Source organism: Dendropsophus ebraccatus, chromosome 1 (genome assembly GCF_027789765.1).
Source record: "Dendropsophus ebraccatus isolate aDenEbr1 chromosome 1, aDenEbr1.pat, whole genome shotgun sequence".
Taxonomy (NCBI): Eukaryota; Metazoa; Chordata; class Amphibia; order Anura; family Hylidae; genus Dendropsophus; species Dendropsophus ebraccatus.
In genome coordinates, this window is record NC_091454.1 from 96,060,129 (window position 1) to 96,085,816 (window position 25,688).

A 25,688-nucleotide genomic window follows, 5' to 3' on the forward strand; every position below is an offset into this window, starting at 1 on the left:
TGTGAGGCTGAGATTTTAAAGCTGAGTATTTGTAAAAAATATTGAAAGAACATTGCTTTCATTGCTTTTTAAGTCTTCACAGGATTCCGAGTCTTAAAAATTTCTTCTTATAGAAAAATACTCTAGTATACAGCATTTTACTTTACACTGGGTAACTTTGTGACTACCAACTTGTGAATAATTATTTCAAACTAGGACATTATGGGAGCTGAATTACAGCTAAACTGTTGGTGTAGACAGACCGCAGACTGTTTCCATAGGAAACCAGAAGAATTTTAAAAGCAGTTACATCTGTCAGTACACAATATGGGCAGTAAAATAATAAAGTTACTCCTTTTATAAAGTTTATAAAGTTACTCCTACTTTTATAAAGATGTAAACTGCAGCTTATGTCCAAGTAGTGGAATTCTATTCTGCCATCAAGTATGGTAGGGTAGCACCTAACCATGAAACATTAGAAAAGTGTTCCTTATTTAGCTCCTGATTATCTAAGCAGACTAAATATTATTAGCTGAAAGCAAAGTATACCCTAGCATATACAAGAAAGAAAAAAAGTCTTACAAATAACATCTCTTTTAGGTGACTTTTACACAGCAAGGAGCGTTGCTAGAAATGCTGCTGCAGCCAATATCGCCTGTGTTAAAGTGACAGTGATCAGCCGAGGAGTGTGAAAATTCCAGATCCTCGGATGATGGCAACTTTTGTGTTGTGCTGCACATCTCCCTGTGTAAACGGGCTTCAGCAAAATAATTGAAAGCTGCTTGTGAGACCAGGCAGTGCAATATCGGGTTGTCTAAAAGACCTTTAGTGTCCCTGTCATTATAAAGAACATTTGAAGTTGCAGAAACAGAAGATTGTTGGCAGAAAAAGACCACTTGGTCCATCTAGTCCACCCTATTAATATTTCCTTTTTTATTATCTTAGGATAGTATATGTTTATCACAGACATGTTTAAATTCTGTTATTGTAGATTTATCTACCACATCTGCTGGAAGTTTGTACCAAGCATCTACTACTCTTTCAGTAAAGTAATATTTTCTCACATTTCTTCTGATCTTTCCCCCAACTAACCTCTCACTGTGTCCTGTTGTTCTTGAGTTCAGTTTGTTTTAGCTTGAGCAACAAGAAGGAGATTACAGGGAGGCGGGAAGTAAATTGCTCAACTACGTGCTTCACCCGGCTATATCTAGAGATCAGTGGGGATCTAAAACACTGTTTCTATTCAGGTCCAACTCACAGGCACAGTGTGAATCAAACCTAAAAGGGGTTGTCCTACCATAACAACTTATTTCCTATCAACAGAATAGGGGACAGGTGATCGTAGGGGATATGACTGCTGGGACCTCCCTGCAGTCTCAAGGACTAGGAAGAGAATCTCAACACAGCAGTTATCTTCACAGGCTCCAACACTGCAGAATGGAGCAACGATGTGCATGCATGATCCCCACTCTCTTATGATGAGAAACTAGGGTCCCCATTCTTGAGATTGCTAGGGGTCCCAGCAGTCAGACCCATTTGATCAGATACATATCATGTGGCTGGGGATAAGTTGTTATGGTGGGACAACTCCTTTAAGTTTTGGTTCCCACTGTGCATTTTTGTTGCATTCTTAACATGTGTTTTTATTTTGGTTGAGCTCATATATCACTCAAGGTGAGTGCAACAACCAATAGAAAAACTGTTACCAATACAACAAACAATACAAGAAACTCCCTGGGCATTGTGTGGTTGCTTTGACTACTGTATTTTCAGGCATACTATTGCATCTCTTAATGCCTGATGTGAAGTTCAGACGGGAGAGTACCATTGAACTGAAAGTATAAATGTTGTAAAGGCTCTTCACTTTGCTTGTAACTTAAGAAAATAATAGTAGCCTGCCTGTCTGCTAATGAATAACATATCTTGGCAGGCCACTCTGTATATAAATATTGCTCTACTGCAATAAATCTGAGGGTTCCAAACATATTAACGTAACAGGAATTTAGCACACTTCATTTTACCATATTTAGGATTGTTGCTTTCTTTTTCTGGTATTTTACAAATATGTTAAATGTAGGAAGAGGCATGTCCCAAATGTTGCAGATATTTACACGAATTGTGAGAATAATAGAAGAAAGGGCTCTAGTAAAAGAGTAATGGACAACTGGAAGAGAGCGAGATGCCAATGCTGGCATAATATAACAATGCTCTTGTTTTTATTTATATAAACCATGCAAGGATGAGATTTGATTCATAATAAAACAAATGCTAAAGACTCTTTCATACTATTCCAATAAGATAAGCTGCTTACATCGGCTTGCATGGCTACATTCCCTTTTAGTATGTATAGTCATTTTTTACGTTTTGAATAATAAACATGAATTTGAAATACTGTTAAAGATAAATAATCTTGTGTGTACTGGCTCCAAATCCATCTGGACAACAGCTACAGCAATGAAGCAGTCTTGTCAAAGGTGTTTATTGAACTTGTCAGGACATAACTGCTTGCTTTAATTTTCAGCAATGGATAGCATGTCACAGTGACATGTCCGTTTTCATTGGAGGTCTGGGTGCTAGGATCCTTCACCAATTGTTAAAATGAAGGCACAGAAGCATTTGGTTGTTAAAGGCACAGCGCATATTCCCTTTAGTGATATGTCAAGATTCTTCATTACCACATTTGGTATTATAATGAAAAAATGCTGAAAAAAACGTATTACATAAATGTAGTGTGAACCCAGCCTTACACAGAATTATGCCACTTGGTGTTAAAAAGGTATAGCAGTAGCATGGCAGTATAGATGAGAAGACCCCTTCTGCTGGGTAGTACGAGTAGACTGCAGTGGGGCAGAGGGATGCATATAGAGCAAAACAATTTAAAAGAGGTATTTTTTATAGTTTAGAATCACTAAAAATGACTTTCAAACTGCTATTAGCATTTGGGAGCTTCTGGTAAGGAAATTAATTGTGGGGTAACCCCTTTTATTGTTGTTCACAGAAACAAAAAAAATTAGTATAGAGAGGGATAATTTTCTATAATGAATAATCAAAATGCTGTATGCATTGCACAGTTCATTTATAGCATCAATTATAGTGCCTACAACTGACCAAATGCCATGATATACCCTGTCCATGGTGCTGACACAGCTCTCACCAATCTAATCAATAACACACAAACATATACTGTGGAGATATATAGCTAGGTGAAGCAAGTGGTAGCATGCTCTACTCCCCGGCCAGCCTGACCAATCCGGTTGATTACACAACTCCTGTGATTGGATCATGCTGCTGCTTGCTCCACCCAGCTGTGAATTCCGATCGCAGAAGATCTCAGGAATGAGACCAGTAGCAAACTAAACCTTTGACATGTCTTTTAAGCTATACTCTCCTTACCCCTTTTTTGCCCCTACAACATTTTCCGCATTTACAGCTGCAAGATCGATTGATGGGGAGTGACGAAACGTGCAGAAAGAATCTTCACAAGTGTAAGTTAATGGACAGGACAGGGTTCTTCCAAAGCAGCCCCCCTGTGCTCTCTCCACTAAGTTGTACTGTTCCCTAGGTAAAACACCTGTGAGGTCATGGCCATATGACCATTACATTCTTTATGAACTCTAACCATGAACCTCACCAGGCCGTGAGACATACCACACAGTTAGTGAAGCATGCCACCACTGCACTCCAAAGCAGCAGAATCTTGTTTTGTAACACATAATGTTTCTCTATCTAGCAGTCTGATGAGTCTGGGTTTGCCAAATGCCAGAAGAATGTGACCAGTCTGACTGCCAATTTAAACATTTAGTGCAGAAAGGATGATGCTTTGGGGTTGTTTTTTTCAGGGGTTTCATAATGGGGTTATTGGGGAATTTGGTATGGAAGAACTTGTTTGGCCCACAGAAATGCCTAACCTCAACTCCATCAATCACCTTTGGGAAGAGGATTATCAACCAGGCTCTTTCATTCAACATCATTGTTGGACCTCATAAAATGGATGAATGGCTAAAAGTTTCCACAGACACACTCCAATGTCTTGAAGAAAGTTATTCCAGGAGAGTGGAGGTGGTTACTACTGTTAAATACCAACTTTATATTGAGGTCTATGGATTAAAGGGGTTGTCCAACGAAAATATATATTTTTTTTTCAAATCAACTGTTGTCAGAAAGTTATATAGATATTTGTAATTTACTTCTATTAAGAAATCTCAAGTCTTCCCATACTTATGAAGTCTTCCCATACTTATGAGCTACTATATGTCCTGCAGGAAATGTTTTATTTTCAGTCTGACAAAGTGCTCTCTGCTGACATCTCTGGCTGAGACAGGAACTCTGTTTTGGTTTTATATGAATCCCCATAGAAAACCTCTCCTCTCGGCCAGAGAAGTCAGCAGAGAGTACTTTGTCAGACTGAAAATAAAACGTTTCCTGCAGAATATACAGCAGCTAATAAGTATGGGATGACTTGAGATTTTAATAGAAGTAAATTACAAATCCATTCTGACAACAGTTGATTTGAAAAAAAAAAAAAAGATTTTTGCTGGACAACCCCTTTGAGAATAGTGTCCTAAAAGCTAGAAGGAATGTGTACAGTAGGTGTCCAAATAATTTTATCCATATATTATATGTCAAGTGTGAAAATTATACAATGATTTGTTACTTTATTATAACTGCCAGCTACCTAATAATGAATGGGAACGCACAATGTGTATATATGTAGATTAAATGTCTGTACTTCATTATACCCATAAACTGTGAATTACAGAAGGTACAATATATAGTTATGAGAGCTCTATAACAGAATTTCTTTGACACTATACTGTGCACTAGTCATTATTACCCTCCAGGAATAAAGCAGAGTCTGAAAAATTAAAACACTTAGCTTCCAACCCAATTTCAGAGCACCAAGGAATTCTATTGCCATATAAAATTAAGGCAGTAATGGAAAAATGTCAGTCTATTCTAAATTGTGTGATTTCATAGGGTGAACCAAGGCTGTCGTATCCATCATAGACTGAGAATTAAGTAATACAATCAAGTACAATGTGTTCGGTTCCAGTTTAATGAGCCATTCACACTTCTCTCTAATAAAAAGTTAGACGATACTGATCCCTTATAACAGCTTCCAGGGCATTTCCTGATCGCTCAGCTATAAAAGCGTCCTCAAAAATATTGCTGCAGCAGTGGATGTTGGTATGAGCAGATATCAGACTTATGACTACAGGGAATGTATCTGAACTTAATAACTAGTAACCAAAAAGCAATTGATAAACACCATCACAGCACAGACAAAATATGACAAAGGCTGTATCTACCAGTGTTGATAACTAATGTCACGTGAACACTAGGGCAATGCACAGTAAAGATACTCACAGGAATAATAAAAAAATAAAAAACAATACAAGCTGAATACATCCCTACCCTTATAACATAAAGACTGTGAACAAAAAACCAAATGCAGTTTAAAGCTATGTTCCCACAGTGTGAGAGACCGGCCGTTCCGTGACCCGTCCGGGTCACAGAACAGCCGGTCTCTGAAATCATTATCCCGGATAATTTTCCCTGCCGCAGAGTTCTGATGCATGCGCATCTGTGCACACCCACAACAGAAGTCCCCGCTGCAGCCGCTTGCTTCATAGTGTGCACTGACAGGGCTTTCTGCGACCACTATTCACTGAATAACGGCTGCAGAAAACAGACATGTCAGTTCTTTGCGGCGCAGCAACGGATCCTAGCCGAAGAGTATACTATGTGTATACGGTCCGGACGGGATCCCATAGAAGATAAGGCAGCGTGTCTTTTCGTATAAAGTATGGCCGTTGTTGCCGATTGCAACAACGGCCGTACTATTACAAAAAGATATGATGTGGGAACATAGCCTAAAGAAGCATTCCAATTTATTTATTTTTTTTGCCCCCCACTCCTTCCATTGCAGGCTGGCAGGTATATTGACCATTGGTGATCCGTGTCCTGCAGTGCGGCTTTATTCTGAATCTATGGCGCTGTCCGGATCCAACTAACAGTGACATCATGATTCTTCTAACCCTCTTCTCTCTACAGCGCTTTTGAAGACTGATGATCAATCGAAATTATCTCTATGGGAGCACTCTCATAGAGATGCATTGGAGACTCTGACTTCCAGTCTCCTTACCTGCGAGACAGCCAGTGAAGAGGTCATGTAGGCGCCAGCGGGATTTGAATATAGGACTGCAATGAAGACACGCGGCGGAACACCAATCATTGGTAAGTATATGTGCCAGCTGGCAGCAGGTGAAGAAATATTAATTTACAATAAAAACTGGAAAGCTTCTTTAAAGCGACTCTGAACCCATAATTTGTCCCCCCCCCCCCAAAACCACTTGTATATTCAGATAGCTGCTTTTAATCCAAGATCTGTCCTGGGGTCCATTCAGCAGGTGGTGCAGATATTGTCCTAAAAAACAACTTTTAAACTTACAGCCCTGTGTCAAACTGCCGTGGTCTAGAGTGTCTATACCCTGACCTTGCACCACCCCTCCATCCCTCCTCCCCACCCTCTTCATCATTAGGAATGCCACTGGCAGGATTTTTCCTATTCCTCTGCAGTGGACACGGCACAGGTGTCTTAACAATCCAGCCCATGTGCCGTGTTCACACAGCTGATGAATAGGAGAATACCTGCCTGGGGCATTCCTAATGATAAAGAGGGTAGGGAGGAGGAATGGAGGGGTTGTGCCAGCCTAATGCACAGACACTCTAGGCCACGGCAGTTTGACACAGGGCTGGGGGGGGGTCAGATTGTGGGTACAGAGTCACTTTAACGGTAAAAGCTAATAAGCAATGATCTGCTCCTTATGCTGATATCTAGTAATTATTTTCACAGCATACTGCCGAATAGTATACAGATGTATACAACAGTAGGTTGGTTATTCACAATGGACTCACAATCTACTAGTGTCTACCCTTGGTCCACTGAAGTCAAGGACTTATATCACACATGAAGGGTAATCATAGAAGTGAACATAACCGCCACAGCAGCTGCAGGGACTATACCTGTGGTACAGATACACGTGCCCAATAATCTACTAAAGTTTAGAGGACATGGATGGAAGCAGTTATAGGTAACTAGGTAGACAAAAAAACCATTACAAATGTTTCTATTGTTGTAACAAACAAATAATATTTTAGCAAATATTTAGGCCATCTAGGATCACTTCACCTTATACTGAATATTACAAATTAGTGCAACCTATTGTATATTAGGATTTATTCTGCTTTAGTTCAGTCGAGTATAAGTAATAAACCATTTTAAATGTCTTTCTCATTCTTACCTCTTATATCTGTTTGGCACGTTTCTTTCCTAAACGTAGAAAAAATAGACAGAAATTACTTATAAAGAATAAATGCTCACCCACAATAGCTAAACGTTAGATTTTTTCCCCTGGAGGACTGCAGTATCTGCATTCATGTACATGTGGTACTGAAAAAGAGCTGAAAAGCTAAAAAGATATTAACATTGGCATAACACAAGGAAAATCTGACAATCCCACAGCTTATTTTATGGACACCAACTGATTATATGACTTGCTGAATCATATCTGCTTCAACCACTGAGGTTTTATGCAGCAAACCCTACATAGATGCATCTAGCAGCACAACACTCGCCATGTACATAAATTACTATTATAAAATGCTCAGTATGGATCTGAGGAGCAGCTCACCTGTATCTAATTTTGCTGAGATTAACTGGGATACACCATCCAATACACGCAGAGTTTAGAAATTGCAGTTACTATTACTGCAACCAACTAATATAGTAACAGCTGTAAACCAAAGCATGTAGGCAACTCACGCATAGTAAAGTTCATGTAACAGTGTCAGACTGTAGGGACACCCCACCAACTAGTAACACCCAATCAGTGGAGTCTGCCCCCTGAGAATGTTGCAGTGGGTACAATGTACACCTCACCACTTAGTATTGTACAGAAGCAGGGATGGCATAGCATAGGTATCCCTAGTTCTATATCTACATTCCATAGCACGCTATGCCAATTGCTTAGCATGCTACAAATTGTACAGTAGTAGAGCAGGGGTTCCCTGCTCCAGTACTGCACAGTGTTTAAGCACTTCTGCTGCAGGCTACAAGTAATGAGGTAATTTCCTTAGACGCAGGCTGCAGGAGAAGTTTCCTACCTATACCTACTGGGGGCATGTAGCTAATAGGAGGAATTACCTACTTACTGGGATGACTAGCTAATGGGGGAAATTGCCTACCTATTGGCATTTTCTAACAAATGGAGAGGGAATTACCTGCCTACTAGGAAACTATCTGCCCACTCCTAACAGTGCACCAAGCAAGGTATTATTAGGGGCACTAAGGGTAGGTGAAAGGTGGAGAATGTACAGGTAAGTAAGGGCCTTAGATGTTTGTCTGTCAGAATCTCCAACATCTTTTTTTCTAAACTACATATCCCCAAGCTTGATAACCTGTCCTGGTAATGTAACCAATTTATTCCCTTAATGTCCTTTGTTGCCCTCCTCTGCACCCGCTCCAGTTCACCTGTGTCCTTATATACCAGTGCCCAAAATTGTACACTGTATTCCATATGTGGTCTGACCAGTGATTTATAAAGAGGCAAAACTATGTTCTCATCTTTAGCATCTATACCTCTTTTAATGCATCCCATTATTTTATTAGCCTTGGCAGCTGCTGCCTGTCACTGATCACTAAAGTTGAGTTTACTGTCAACCAATACCCCCAGGTCCTTTTCGGAAGCAGTTTTACCCAGTGTTTTATTTAGCACATAACTGTACTTATTATTTCTACGTCCCAAATGCAAATACATAAGTCTCCAGCTTCTCCAAATCCCTCTGTAATTATATTTTCCTTCTCTGTGCCGATTACCTTACCCAGTTTAGTATCATCTACAAAAATGAAGATTCTACTCTGTAGCCCCTCTACAAGGTCATTAATAAACATATTAGAAAGAAGTGGTCCCAACATTGACCCCTGTGGTACTAAACTTGTAATCGTGACCCAATCTGAGTATTTTCCCTCTGTTTTCTATCACTCAGTTGGTTACTCAACCATTTACATATATTATCCCCTAGTCCCAGTGTGCTCATTTTTTAGACCAACCTTTCATGCGGCACAGTATCAAACGCCTTTGAAAAGCCCAGATACACAATGTCCACAGCCTCCCCCAGGTCCAGTCTATAACTGACCTCCTTATAAAAGCCGATCAGATTAGTCTGAGGGGACCGATCCCTCATAAATCCATGCTGGTGCTGCGTCATAAGATTATTTTCATTAAGATACTCCAGTATAGTATCTCTTACAAATCCCTCAAATACTTTACCCACTATAGATGTTAGACTTACAGGCCTATAGTTTCTAGGATCACTTTATCCCTTCTTGAATATTGGTACCACACTGACTATTAATTTTTTAAAACCAGTACTGCTCAGGTGTACAAAACAAGTAAAATTCTCGGGGGAGAGTCTGTTCACATCATTTGTAAAATGGCTGTATTGGCGGTGTACAACGGCCAATCGTATGCAGCACATCCTTTTATTATCAAATATGCCAGAACTTTTGCTCAAGCCCAACATGTTTTAACCAGAATATGGCTGAGCTGGTGAATGCTAAGCCTTTTTTTAGCAATTTTAGAGCAGAAAGAAGACACAGACAAGTGTTAGAGTAAGGGGGTGACAATATCACTTTAAGAAATATACCCGCTTGTACTTACGGTTAGTGATGAGGCAGTTTATCTTGACTGATACAGCTAAGAAAGGGTTCATTCAGCATTATTGGCCTATATGGACCATTTACCTACAATACCTACAGCCTCTGGAAACTCCACATTTCCAATTTGTTGGTTTATTGATGACATCTGATCTTGTGAATAAAGGGAATGTCAGCCTAAAACTATGCTTACTCTCCCTAATCTATGTGAAGCAATGAGGAAACTTGAGCTGTGTCTCTCTGCATGGGCCTGTACTTCTACATTTCATGTGAATACACTGTACTTAGACGCTACATCCTGTTGGAATCACAATTCTGGGGGGAATTCCCTCTCTTATTTAGATGCTTGCTCTAAGTAACATCTAGTGTTCTGGATCATATAAAAAGCTGTACTAAGCTGCTTACAACTAATGTCAAAGGAGCTTTTTATTTTTTTGGAAATGTGCAAGAAAAGTCAATACAAATTTTCTTCTAAAACCTAAGACGACTGTGACCATGACACCACAACCCTTTTTAAATGGAAGCCATCCCAGGAATCAGTTGATATCATAGGAAGTATATGTGGCTACCCATTTTCCATACATGGCCACTACCCAGTAAATGTAATAATGCTATAGAACCCATTATAATAAAGGGGAAATATATAGCCAGGACAGGTCAGTCACAGTTGTTTTCAATGGCTGTCAATTGTGGCTAATTGAGGGGAGACCAAAGGAGGAGTGCTACTTTATTCCCTGTCTATTGGAGCTGCCGGAGATAGCCAGGCAATAAGACACCCCATTCTCGAGATCACAGCTGCTCCTATCCGTCGCCCATCCCCCGTGATCTTACACTTATTCCCTATCCTGTTGAAGGCAAAGCGTTATTGGCTGATCCACTATTTTGACAAGGAATTAATCATTGTGATAAGGCCCCGATCCTTCCATATGACAGTCATTCAGAAGGGAATGCAGCAATAAAGCTATGGTTACATGTATAACTATAGCCACAGTTTACAATCTAATTCCACAGGATTTGTAGTACAGTAACACAGACATATCCTGCAAAGCCTAAGTTGACATAAAGGCTAATATGCTGATGAATAGAGGCTCCAGGAATGAGAAGTGTTTATATCTATAAATGAAATGTATGTATGTATTCATACATTTTATTAACATACACAGGAAAGGGGACTAATGTAGACAGTGTGCCTGGGAATGGTTTAGTTTCTCTCCATTCTTGGCAATCACACGGTAGTAGGGGAGCAGGCAGCATGTAAGACTACTGTTTACTAACTAGGGAGCATGTACTCAATCAGATCTCCACATTCCTCACATACCATACAGGCACAATGAAAAACACATCTGAGATTCACAAGAGGACAAAGTCATTTTTGTTAACATTTAAACACCCAAAAGTGGATCACACAAGGAGACCGAAAAGCCAGAAAAGCCATTATCTTTCTAAACCATATCCTCATCTTCTGATAACAGTGCCTAACTGGTCCCAAGGTCATCAGTTTTCATTTTTTAGGTACAGTTATAGTTCATACATTTCAGAATAGTCTATATTTCCATATATAAAGAAAACTAAATCAAACAAATAAGTCAAAAATATTACACTTGGCCATTTATGTTTTGTGGAAAACAATTCAATATCACATATCTGGGATTAGCAAAAGTATGTGACCCTTTAGGCTATGTACTTGACTTTTGTTATAACCATAGTAGATACTGTCACCCCCTTTCTGGATGAGGACATCTCTACACAGCTTGTAAAGCGTAAATCCTGCAGTTACCTTACTTTATAATGGATTTTTTGGTGCTTGGTCCAGTGAAAAATTATTTTTATCATTGGTGGATTGTGCCACCTGGGCGGGCTTCAAGGCCACAGTGCCACTTGGCTCCGCCCACTATTGTTCTGCCAATTTTTCACAGTTTTTTTTATCCTACATTGCAATGAGGACATGCAATGATTTTCAATTGACAACAACTGAACACTCCCTGACGAAGCTTGGAGAGCGAAACGGCGTTGGAGTGTGAGGTGGGGGACTAGTGGACTGGGACCTGAGTTATAGACTGGTAATTTCCTGTCATCCATATGGACTTGTCTGTTTACATGTGATTCTTATCAGCGTACTGTAGCAACTGGCACTGTCACTTTATTATGCACGTTATGCTGGATGAATTATAAATTTTACAACATTTTCTGGATGTACTAGCACTTTATAATAACCTGTCCCGGCAACTTGGTCTCCCACCTCCCCAGGTCTTGTTTTTAGTGTTGTTTTCTGTGATTGACTTAATAAATTTGTATTTGCTAATTAAAGTTTTTTGGATTTTATTAATCTTCATTTTGGGCTCCCCATGTGTATAATTGGTGTAGTTTGATTTCTGTATATAGTCTGTTTCTGGCTTTGGCTCCAAATATTTGGCAGATAATCTGTCAGATAATATTTTTTTGTAAATGGATCCTTAGTGTAGATCATCATGAATTAGGTCATAAAAAGAACATATAAAGCTGGGTGAAACATTGTGCAGCCAATGGAGAATGCAAGGGGATGTGGTTTGAAACTTGTATTTTCATGCAAATAAGAACACAGCCTAGGAGTGTTCACATTGCAGTTAAGTCATGTTTTCTGACATATTTTAGAATTTCTTAAAATATGAACAGACATGCAGACTGAATCCATTATTAGAATAGTCTGTGTGTGCTCTGAAGCAATTGCCGCCAATGAAGTTGTGTGCTGTGAACAGGACTGGTAGGTAATTGCCACTAGAACAATTGACAAATGGGACTCAACTGCAACATTAAAAAATAGCCGTAAAGAATGAAGTCTGATCTTCACAACTATCTATGAAGTGTGATCTTCACAAAACGTTTGTGGAACAGTACAATAGCACAAAGAAGATTTCTGAGGACCTCAGAAGAAGAGTTGTTGATGCTCATCAGACTGGAAAGGTATACAAAACAAGATCTAAAGAGAGCAGACTCCACCAATCCAGTCAGTGAGATTGTCTACTTATGGAGGAAACGCAAGACAATTATTACCCTCTCTAGAAGACCAACAAAGATCATGGCAATCTAATAGTCTGCAGGGTCACAAAGAAACCCATGTAGCCTCTAAAGAAACTAAAGGCCACTCTCACATTAGCTAATAATGGAGAAGTCCAGCAAAGTAAAAAAATTGGTGCCAGCAGAGGGTTGGAGAAACATAATAAAGAAAGTATACTTACTGGACCCTGTGCCCATGCCAGAACGGTAAATATACATTCTTTATTATGTAGCCTCCGTCAGACTTTAAGTAAACTACCAGGAGGACACTGAACAATAATGCTATGCATGACAGGGTTGCAAGGATAAAGTAACTGCTCCTAAAAAGAACCTTGCTGCCCATCTGCAGTGTGCTAAAGATCACCTGGATAAGCTAGAAGGCTACCGAAAAAAAAAATTTCAGTGGACAGATAAGACCAATATAGAATGTTTTGGTTTCAATAATAAGCATTATATTTGGAGATTAGAAAACACTATATTCCAGCATAACCACCCCACTACTATTTGTGAAACACAGAGGTGGTAATATAAAGGTTTGGGCCTTTTTTTCTGCATCTGAGCCAGGACTACCTTTATAGCACAATGAATGCTGAACTATACCAGCAAATTCTAAAGGAATTTGTCTGTGAGCTGAATCTTGGCAAGACAACAACCATAAACTTACAAGTTGTCCTACAAAAGATTAAATGATTTTAAAGAAAAATAAAGTTAATATTTTAGAATGGCCAAGTCTACGTCCTGACCTCAATCCACATAAATGTTTTGGGAGGAAGCGAGCAATTCAAAGGAGGTAATCCGCCAACATACGGTTGAAGTTGTTAAGGCGGTTACGTACAGTGTAATAAGTACCAATGTGATTAGTCGCTTTTTGAAACATATTTGAAAAAAATGCGGCAGATTTTTGGTTTTGGTTTTCTGTTTCTGTGCAGCAATGAACGGAATCTGTAACTTTTCCAGCGTATGGATGAGCAGTATGTCTGGAGGAATAAGAATGAAGTATACACTGAAAACAACATCATGTCTACGGTGAAACATGGCAGTGATGTTCTAGGGCTGCTTTGCTAAGTACCAGGAAATCCTAGGAGAACACTGGGAGAAAGCCGAAGTTAGGGCATCATTGGATGTTCCAACAGAACGATTGGAATTATACTTCAAGGTTCACCAGGTCCCACAAGATTGTAGAAAGGCCATCACTGTCACCTGACTGTAACCCCAAAGATTTCAAGGGTTTTGAAGGAAGTGAATAGAGCTGCCCATGAGAAACAGGCTAAGATTCTTTAGGGAAGCTGCCAGAAGTTAGTGTCTGGCCATGCATTACGTTTTGCAGGCATAACAGCAAACGGGCACTCTAGTAACTACTAAAGGCTCTTGTCATGAAGAGGTTAAATAATTTTAAGACTGCATTAGTCATGAAGAGAGACATTTTTTGTTGAATTTGAGGAAAACCACTTGTTATATTAGGGCCCTATTACATGGAGCCGATTATCACTCTGTTTAATAGAAACAACGTTGGTTTAGGATTGGACCTAAAATCTTCGGACGCCGACTGTGCATCACTACGTGTAATAACGATGCGCTGCCGACGGCTGATGATTGCCCAAACACCTGTGGGGAGCTGTGGGGGGGTTGCCCGGGTGATCGCTAGATCGTCCAGGCAGCCCATAGAGGATAGCGGCAGTCTGCTGCGGCCGCTTCTATTCCACAGAGCAATGGCAGCAGATCGCTGCTATGCACGACAGCAACGATCAGCCAACATCGTTGCTTTCTATTACGCAGGGCGATTATCGGCCAAATACGGGCGATATTCGTTCCATGTAATAGGGCCTTTAGTTGTGTTGAACTATTTGAGTTATTATTGTATGGTTCTGCTTCTGCAAACACTTGAAAGATTGTACATTTTGCAAATAAACCTAATTTGCAATATGTATTGGATGTTTTTATGCTTTACTACTGTTTTATTTTTTGCATTACGTATCTTTTTTTTCTTAAAGTTTTTTTCATCCAATTCTTTTTGTTTACAAAGCTTTATTAAGAGTATTTTGTATTAAGTCTTGTATTTCTTGGGATGAGCTGTAGATTTTGTGTTTGTACTATTTTGTGGTACATTTCTGGGAGGTAGGGTGAACAAGAGACTTCTCTTATGCTTTTAAACAGTAAACCCAGCTAAGCTGCTGTGGTGATAATACAGGTACACCTTCTAAGCCTGCGTGATCACTGTCACGCACATACCCATTATGTTACAACCTGTACAGTGGAAGCTACTTATTGTTGCACTTGGAGGGACCTTGAATTTGTGTATCTGCTTTCAGCACAAAGGAAGCCTATGTATAGTACAAATACTTTATACTAATATATCACAGAGTTTCTGACTCATGGGTGGTTTGACTTACTAACACTTGTGTAAACAAGCACAGACGTGAAGGACTTCAAACACAGCTCCAGACTAGCTTATGGGCTGCGTCTGGTACTGCACCTCAGCTCCATTTAGGTGAACGCTCTCTTGATGTTTGGTGGACAAGCACTTTTAAAGTACGTGCTATAACTTTAAAGGGGTTATTCATGAAAAATCTTTTTCTTTCAAATCAACTGGTGTCAGAAAGTTATATAGATTTGTAATTTGCTTCTATTTAAAAATCTATGGAAATCCCCATAGAAAAACTCCCCTGCTCTGGACAGTTCCTGTCTCCACGAGAGATGTCAGCAGAGAGCACTGTGTCAGACTGAAAATGGAACATTTCCTGCAGGACATACAACAGTTAATAAGCATTGGAAGACTTGAGATTTAAATAGAAGTAAATATGTGTATGTATAACTTTCTGGCACCAGTTGATTTGAAAGAAAAAAAAGTTTCGCTGGACAACCCCTTTAAATACCACAAACATATTCATGTTCAATATATTTTTTTAATAAATCAATAATTCCCATTCCAAATTGCTGACACTGTTAGAGCAAGGAGGCACACAATATCTTTCATACATCTGTATGATCTTTCATAGCATAGAAAAAATCTTGCCAAGTGTCAAAGAGCCTTTCCCAAGCTCCTTAAAAGGTATTTCAAATATATGAAAGCTACCATGTGTCTCCTTGCCCTATCAGTTAAATAGCAGTGTCAGAACTTTGGAACATGAATTGCAATTGTGATAATCTTTAAGCACAATTATAAATGTTAATTCTCACCGATTGCAAATAGTCGCTTGGGTCTATACTTAAGGATTCATTCTGGAGGGTATTTTGCTGGGTAACCGCATCTTCTCTCTTCCTTTCTTTCTGGCCAGATTCATCATCCTCATCATCTTCAGGGCTCTGTATAAATAGAACACATGAATGAATGAATGAATGAATGAATGAAGTCTATTCCATGTGATTCTGTGACCTTATAATAAAAAAGATATATACTGCAATTATTAACATAGAAATATATATCTAGATAATAAATAGGAGAATGAAAACCCAGTATGCTATTCAGAATAACATGTAAGACAAAACAAAGATTTATAAACAGCTGAATATGTGATATTATAAGTTACTGTACAGTATACAGTAGTAATCACCATGTGGAGTATGATGTAAAGTAAGTGCATATAAACCTGAAAAACAGCTCCCCATAGATCCCCATAATGCAGTAGCGTAGTACAGCAGGATAGAATAGAGAGGCAGGGCTGCTGTCAGAGGTCTGGGTGGTCACATGACAGCAATGGGGAAGGTGTTCAGGATGGACCAATTAGGACTGACAGAGACTGCAGGAAGCATGAAGGAATGAGCAGGGCAGATGTGGTACAGTGTAGCAGCGCTCTCTGTTCGGGGAGAGAGGGTGTAACAGCTATGAGGAGATTATCTCCACAGTCCTGTCTCCTGATGCAAGCCCCAGCCTGAAGTGGATCTGCTATGATTTGAAAGGTGAGGGAGACTTCCTGGATCAGAGTAAGTGGTGTAGACCCCGCTATGCAGAACAGGCCCCTCCCCAACCAAGGTACCACTGTATATATATATTTTTTGTTTTATATGAATATCACTTGCTTGATAACTTTCTTGTATTCTTTACAATTAATAAAAACAAGCTTACACATATAAGAGGCTTTATGTTGTACATTTTAATTGTACCATTTTGAGGTTCATATAACTTACTGATTAAACACAATTTTATTTTTGAAAAGGGCCTTAATGAATAAAATGTAATTTTTTTTCTCTTGTTTTGTGTAGAAATAAGCAAATTTACAAACAAATTTAATAACAAATTGAAGCGCTTGTTATCTCTGCAATCAGCTCAACAGCCTGCTTCCAATTAACTGACTGCCACTCCTTTTCAGTGAAAAGCTGGATCCAGTCCTGGGAAACTGGAATAAAAGGCAATTATTTCTGTAAATTCAGTCATCTCTACATTTGTGTATTAAATATACAATATTCACCAAACAGTAAAACTAACATTAGAATTTTCATTTTCTGGGTTAAAACAATTACAGCAATACCAAATTTATATCATTTATTTATGTTATATAGCTTTCTCTAAGTTTTACTAGTTTGGCATAAAATAAACTATTTAATTCCTTTTGGTGGTAATTAGAGATGAGCGAACCGGGTTTGGGTTCGAGTCCGAACCCGAACATATGGTATTTGATTAGCTGGGGCTGCTGAACTTGGATAAAGCTCTAAGGTTGTCTGGAAAACATGGATACAGCCAATGACTATATCCATGTTTTCCACATAGCCTTAGGGCTTTATCCAACTTCAGCAGCCACCGCTAATCAAATGCCGAAAGTTCGGATCGAATCGAGCATGCTCCAAGTTCGCTCATCTCTAGTGGTAATGTATAGAGGGAATTTTTTCCATTATTTAACTAATCTCATTAGGTGCCTGTCATCAGCAATCTTCTGATCACTCATATAATACACTGCACTATACAGCCATGCCTGATGGGTTGTCAGAGCCACACAGACCCGTTGCAGTCATAATTTGACCTAGGCATGTAATGGGTTAAGATGCCAGCATCAGACGTTTCCACCCATAGTTGGAGATCTGCGGTGGGCTGCTAGGTTGCCACCTTAAAAGCCCCTTAAAGACTGTTATAAAAACATGTACAGGTGATCACTAAAGGAGTACTTATACACAAAAAAATTGCCATAAAGCAGAATAATGTCTCAAATATACGCATATGCTGCATATGCTTTTATTTCACGCAGTTAATAAACTAAAGCTCATCCTTCAGCCAGACAGCAAACTTAGACACAGAGCTAGAGAAAGACTTCTGTAGCTCAAGATTCATAAGGATGAATGTCCTGCACTGTGCCAGTGAAAGTCCTAATCTCAATCTATTTGAAATTCTATGTAACTATAGAACAATGGCCGTCCATAAATACCATCTAACTAGTTGGGAGGACAGAGGAGCATCTGCCTGGATGGGCCAAAATCATTTGGATTTGAAATCCTGAGTCGACACTCACAAACACAAAGGGGGATATAATCTGCCCAGTGGAGTAGAAGAGAATAATTAGACATAAAAACAGGACATGGTGTCCCCAACAAGCTACACAGGCTGCAGTTGCTCTGTAAACATGTACTGACACACTGCAGTTTCTCAAGTCACTGACACGAGAGGTCACATAGGTTGCAGGCTTAATACTAGGACAAGGAGCTCAAAAATCTCTTCATTTTGCCAAAGCACAAATCTCCTCCTATTCACGCTGAATGATAACACTGTAACTAAGAGTTTACAAAAAACATTCATTATAATAAGCATTAACTCAAACTTATAATGAAGTCAACGTATGTGTATATAGATATATGTTTCATTTATATAGCACAAAGATATTCTGCATCACCCACAACAATGTCCTTGTTGGGGTCCACAATCTAAACTCCAAGGGGGAGCGTTTATTAAGATTGCCTTTTTCTGTGTCTTAAAAATGTCCCTGTGGCCCAGATGCTTGCAGGATTTATGTAGAGGAGCAATGTGTGTACATTGGCATTTTTCTGCCAGAATTATGTTATATGAAGCACACACATGGGCCACATCCCCTCTGGGTGCAGCCGCATCTCCCATTAACCCCCTCCCTGCCCCTCTGGCATGAGTGGTGCAGAGGGACGAGATGTGAATAAAATATATTTATTTGTATCTGGGCCCTCTGCACTAAAAAATGGTGCCTATGCAATGTCTTAAATGCCCCCTTAATCTAGGCAACAGTCGTAAACGCTAAGCCATGGAAACAGTACAAAAAAAGTATACATTGAAATCAGTATTAAATTGTTATACTCTTCAAAGAGTACTTATTCTGCCTGGTGACAAGTCCTTTGTTCTAAAAATTCTCTCAAGTGCTAATAAAGCTAGGACTACACAGCTGATGTAAATTGCCAATTGGAAAAATTCAAATTTTAAGGATAAAAACTTACCACAATTTAATAAGATGTTCTATCCCCATACAAGCTAAACATAAATATGAACAAAAAATTATAACATGTTCCCTACAACAGTATAATCTACATAACTTGGACAGCAACAAGACCACCATAAAGCTGGCCAAATGCATTAAAGCTATACTGTCATTTAACTTGGCATAAAGAGTGGTGGTTGCTATATTGAGGTAGGAAAAGAGCTTGGCTCAGTTCCTTTGTTTGCTATGTTACTTTTTTGTTCAAATAGCACATCGCTCTGCGGCCCTCGAGCTGTTGCAATACTACATTTCCCATCATGCCTGGACAGCCAAATCCAAAGCTTTAGCTGTCCAAGCATGATGGGAATTGTGGTTTTGCAACAGCTGGAGGGTCGCAGTTTGCAAACTCAGTCCATCAGTAACTCCTTCTCCCCCCCCCATGCCATTTATAGCGGTGTACTGTATAAATCACCAGCACAGATCAGACCTGTTCAATGCACCAAGGCATAGTAAAGAGGAGTACGTGATGTGATGTGTTGTGTTGTGTCAGAGGAAGGAAGAACCTGAATGTGTACTACTGGAAAACAGTGCAGCCCTGGTCCCGTCCCCTGACATGTAGCATATGAGAAATAGCTTCACACCAAGAAGGCCATACTCAGGGGCCCAATAAAGTGAGACCCCAAATGTACCCCAAATGTTGCCATTACAAATTTTCTAACCATTCCACCGAAAGCAATCTCATAAACAGTATAATAGATGAGAAAATAAAGGCCAATTCTTATGGGGTTAACATTATCTCCAGTATTAAGGGTAAGAAATACCACAGCTTCACTGAAAAATGAAACACAATGGACACTAATGTGCTAACAGAAAAATGCAGAGGAAATGGCAGATATAATCCGAGTTCATTACATGTGTTTGCTGAACATTTCACCAAAGAGCCCCTCTAGAGATCGAAAGGTTATTAGACGTGTTACAGCAATAGTACAATACACGCTGAATGGTGAAATGCAAAGCATGTGCTTCTATTATACGGCAGATTTAGGGATGTGAAAAAATACATTCCTTGAATATCTATTGGAGGAATGTTCCTCATATCTGGTGGTGAAGCAGTCTCCTTATAAGGGGAAAGCTTTGTACTCTTAGCTCACAATATTTCTTCTTATCTACATTACGAGAAGATTTTACATTGAATGGCCCTTTATTGATGCTTTACCTTATACAGCAATGTGAATCTCACTAGAAATGCTATGTACACTATTTAGCAGTATCTCCACAAATACACACCAGATATTCTGTTCACTAATAAGCCCCAACCTATAAGCATCATAATATACTCTGAAAAATGATATAGCTATCTTTACTATTTAGAGAAGGTATATAATATAGAAATTATATATATATATATATATATATATATATATATATATATATATATATATATATATACAGTGGTACCTTGGTTTAAGAGTAACTTGGTTTAAGAGCGTTTTGGTTTAAGAGCTGACAGTTTTTCAAATTTGTGACTTTGTTTAAGAGCATTGCTTTGGTTTAAGAGCTCCCTGTACTGGGTGGGAGGGGGAGTGGGGGAGGGGCATGGTCTGCACAGCGGGGTCTACAGCCCTGTACTCTGACCCAGGAAGTCTCCCTCACCTTCCAAATCATAGCAGATTCACTTCAGGCTGGGGCTTGCATGAGGGGACAGGACTGTGAAGGTAATCTCTTCATAGCTGTAACCTCTCTCTCCCCGGACAGAGAGTGCTGCATGTATGTGCCCACATATGTCATGCTCCCTGCATTCTCTGTCAGTCCTGACACCCCTTCCCCATCGCTGTCATGTGACCACACAGACCTCTGACAGCAGTCCTGCTTCTCTATTCTAGCCTGTTGTACTGCGCTACTGCATTATGGGGATCTGCATCTCCATCCTGTATCTACAAACTGCTGCTGTTTATGCACCTACTATGCATTATACTCCACATGCTTATTGCTATACTGTACAGTAACTTATACTCTAACACATTCAGCTGTTTATAAATGTTTGTTTCATTTGTCTAGCATGTTATTCAGAATATAAAATCATTATTTTTGGGGTGTGGAACCAATTGTCTGCATTTCAATAATTTCTTATGGGAAAATTTGCTTTGGTTTAAGAGTGGATTTGGATTACAAGCACAGTCCTGGAACGAATTATGCTCGTAATCCAAGGCACCACTGTATATACACATACCTGTATATAAAAAGAAGAAGTAGGGTCTGATTAGTTACCAAGGAAGAAGTACTATAGAAGTACTACTGTTTGTACTGGATTTATGCACTGGAGATGGATGTGACATTGACCACCGCCACCAAAATACTGACTGATTGGGTGATCTACTTGTTTTGTAGCTGAAGTTAATAGATGCAAAGTCAGAAACAATATGAGTTTCCTGAAGATAATATTTATGGTTGCTTCAGTGTTGGATGATGTGGAGGTACATGGTATATGGCTTTGTGTCAATGAGGTAATGTACACCGGTGTTTCTTAACTTTCTTAACCTAAGTATCTCAAGCCAGAGATTATTCTGGTTGCCATTTTGCAATTGGGGGGAGTCTTTCTCCCAGTGGTGGGTCAGTTGGCATCTGCCTTGGGGGGGGGGGGGTTGGGGTTTGCCTTCCCCTTGATCAACGCCGTGGGGATTCTGTAGGTTGGACTTGTTGAACTCATGTCTTTTTTCAACCTTATTACTATCCTCAAGTGATCCCAAATTTTAAAGCACTTTTTTTTTAATTTAATTTGGACACTTCTGAACTGGACACAACACCTCTGCCCTTTCGCTGAGGGGTCTATGTGGAAAACTTTCCTCTGTTGGTCTAGAACGGGGTGTTAAACTTGTGGCCCTCCAGCTGTTGCCAAACTTTAACTTTGGCTGCCCAGGCATGATGGGAATTGTAGTTTTGCAGCAGCAGGTTTAAGACCTGTGGTCTAGAAGATGCACAGTGTAAGCAAATGTTATTGAATACTGCACATATATACAAAATGTCATATTATATTTGCTTTTGTTCAAATAACATGTACAAAAAGAAACGTTTGTGCGAGCTTGAATCATGGGTTGTACGTAGTGAGTTTAGCACTGGTGAGGCTTCACATACAGTACAGTACTGTATGAGGTTGCAGTAGTGCATATACAGTACAGTAATAGTACAGTCAGTGCACCATCATCTCCCATCCTGTACTGTATAAGACTGCTGGAGTGTATATACAGTAGAGTAGTAGTACAGTCAGTGTACCACCATCTCCCATCCTGTACTGTATAAGATTGCTGGAGTGCATATAGAGTACAGTAGTAGTACAGTCAGTGCACCACCATCTCTTATCCCTTACAGTACTTGGGTGGGAGTGCATATACAGTACAGTAGTAGTACAGGGGGGAAATTGATTACAAGTATTGATTACAAGTTATCTCTCCCCGTGCCCAGCCTCAGGACCTCTGCCGGAAGGCATTTACTCCCGAGTTGTGACGACATCATGACTCAAGAGAAAAGGTCTATCCCAGCTGATGGACAGGCCGCTCAGCCAATCAGTGTCTGGAGCGGTGTCCCGCCCCAGTCACTTACTTGCTGAGTGGCCAGTCCATCAGCTGCGTCATGGCGTGTCAGCGCTGGAGATCTCGGAGCCCAGTAGGGGTCCCGAGGCCGGTTCCACTACTCGCCGAAGGCATGGGGTGAGGTAAGTCCTTACTTGTAATCAATTTTACCAGATTTTAAAAATCTACGGACTACTCTTTTTTTTAATTATGGGTGGGTGATATAACATATTAAACACATTTACATTATTCCCTATGGGAAAACACCATGTTATGCATACAGCGGAGCTGCAACCCGGTCATGCTCACTGTTTATACAAATTTGCTAGCTCACATTACTCTTTCCTATATTCCCCTCTACAAACTGCAAAGAGAGCGTCCCTGCTTGAATCAAGGCCCAGGATGTGTCATTGCAGGACATTTTATTAGCTAACAAGTCAGACCCACAGACAACTTGTCATTTTCTGTGTATAAGATATTGAATTTTTTTTTTTAGCTGTGTATCCGTTTATCTAGCCATCCATTTAGTCAGGATAAATAATGTCAGCGATTCAAGTCTTTTCCTACTTTATCTGATACAGAAATGAATGGAGTGTGTGCAGCGTCCAAGTGACTAATGCTAATAAACATAGATGACTCAATTTAATTCTAGATTAGAAACCTAAATTTACACACACTTCATACTCTGTGTGGTTATCAACTGGATCATGAAAGGTATGCTTTACCCATTGGGCCCCACCTGCTGTTACCATTCTGAAATTTCTATCTATGGGCCAAGTTATCACAGAAAGTAAAGAAATAGTTAGGAATATACAGTATGCCATACATATGACAATAGGTATTATGCCTGATAATTCTACACAACATCATTTGTCTTGCCTACTGATAAACCCAGATGGTTGTGATCTCCTCATAATGCCTGTCCTCCCCATATGGAGTATGTAGTCTTACATAACTACTGTCCATTGATATTCCCCATTACATAGATAGATAGATAGATAGATAGATAGATAGATAGATAGATAGATATGGATTAAGTTATATCTACTAAAATAAGTGCAACTTTCCAAACTGTATTTAGTTTTATAGTTCTCGGAAAAAGAGAGTAAGGTTTTGCATGCAAATCCTTCTTACGTTGCACAATAAAGTTACAGAACATGCCTTATATATTAGATTCTGACTCAAGCCATAATGATGGTGTTTGCAAAAGAGAAGGCTGAGTGAGCAACTAAGGCTAAGGAGGAATGTTTTCACAAACACAAGCAGTTCACATTCTTCCTTACATGGAGACAAAATTCTCTTGAATAAAGGGAAACAAGAGCTGCACATTGGAAATTCACTGGAAGCAGCCAAGCACACTTGTGATTCCATACCATCCTTCATGATCTGTAAACTAGTGCCCTATATCAATCCCTTGGTAAAATGTTCCAACAGTAATTTCATAACATCCGGGTTAATAATCATCTGAACTAATAAAAACCTGTGCCAGAGCCTGGTTGTGTTTCCTATCCAAATTTATTGGGTGGTTTTATAAACGACGTATCTATTGTTCTCTCACCCAGAACAGAAACTTCTACCAGATAGAAATCTTTATGACTAATAGACAAGAGAATCAGGTCACTTGTATCAAAAAGCACTCCATAAAGCCCACCCCACCCCACCCCATCACTTTTGAAATGTCCTAGAAACATGTCACAAATTTTGATCAGTCAATGGCTTGTTTGTTCAGACCCCTCAACCCCCACCAGCTCAATCAGTCAATAGTTGGGGATCTGAACACCCAGACTCCGACCAATGAAAACTTTTGACATGTCTAAAAAAAAATTAAAGTGACACTGACCTTTTAAAGTTTTTAAAAACATAAATAAATATGACAGCCCTGTTGCTTCTGCTGACATCCCATGTAGTCTAGGCAGATGACTATAACAGAGATAGCCGATATATAACAGAGTGTCTCTGCCCTGTCAGTGACAAACCGTATATGAAAGAGAAAGAAAGACAGGCGCACTAGAGATTCAGGTATTTATGACAACCTAGATATTGGCTACAGACCATAGTAGGACAATGTGCGATAAAAGATACTTAACCCTTCAAGGAGCCAGTTTTCATTTTTGCGCTTTCGTTTTTTCCTCCTCATGTTTAAAAGGCCACTGTGCTTGCATGTTTCCCCCTACAGACCCATATGAGCCCTAATGTTTTGCAACACCAATTATACTTTGCAAATAAATACATACTTCATTTTTCTATAAAATATGCTGAAAAAACAGAAAAAAAAATTATATGTGCAGTGAAATTAAAAACAAAAAGGTGCAATTCATTTTATTTCAAGGGGTTTCTTGTTTACGCCTTATGGTAAAACTGACATGTTATCTATGTTCCTTATTGTCATAAAAACAACTTTTAATCCGGCAGCGCTGTGTCTAACGGCTGGGGCTTACATTTGTATATGCATTAGGCTGGCACCACCTCTCTGTCCTTCCTCCCCACCCTCTTCATCATTAGGAAAGCTCCAGGCAGATTGCTTCCTATTCGTCAGCTGTGTGAGCCCGGAACATGAGCTGGATCGTTAATACACCTGTGCAAAGCTCAAACAGCAGTAAATGTTCCTGGATCATTCCTAAAGATGAGGAGGGTGGGGAGGAAGGATGGAGAGGTGGTGCCAGCCTAATGCATATAAAAATGTAAGCCCTGGCCGTTAGACACAGCGCTTCAGGATTAAAAGTTGTTTTTATGACAATAACTGCATCCCCTGCCGAACAGACCCCAGGACAGATCTTGGATTAAAAGCAGCTATCTGAAGGTACAAGTGGTTTTGGGGGGGACAGATTGTGGGTACAGAGTCGCTTTAAAATCGCTCTATTCCCATCCTTATAACGCTTTATTGTTTGTTCTATGGGGCTGTGTGAGGTGTCATATTTTGCGTCGCGATCTGTTCCTTCTTTTGGTACCTTGTTTGCGCATATGCGAGTTTTTCATCACTTTTTATGACATTTTTTCTGGATTTAATGTAAACAAAAATGCGCAATT

At 39.6% G+C, this 25,688-nt stretch overlaps 1 protein-coding gene across 2 annotated transcripts in view; it reads right to left on the reverse strand.

Annotated features, from left to right (window-relative positions):
• PAWR (pro-apoptotic WT1 regulator) overlaps nt 1-25,688 on the reverse strand; it is a 73,382-nt gene that overhangs the window by 10,381 nt on the left and 37,313 nt on the right. For both annotated transcript variants that reach the window (XM_069975647.1, XM_069975639.1), the window contains exons 3-4: nt 15,908-16,033; nt 7,284-7,312 (exon numbers count right to left, since the gene is read on the reverse strand). In XM_069975647.1, coding sequence (XP_069831748.1) covers nt 7,284-7,312; nt 15,908-16,033 — 155 coding nt within the window. The remainder of the gene's footprint in view (nt 1-7,283; nt 7,313-15,907; nt 16,034-25,688) is intronic.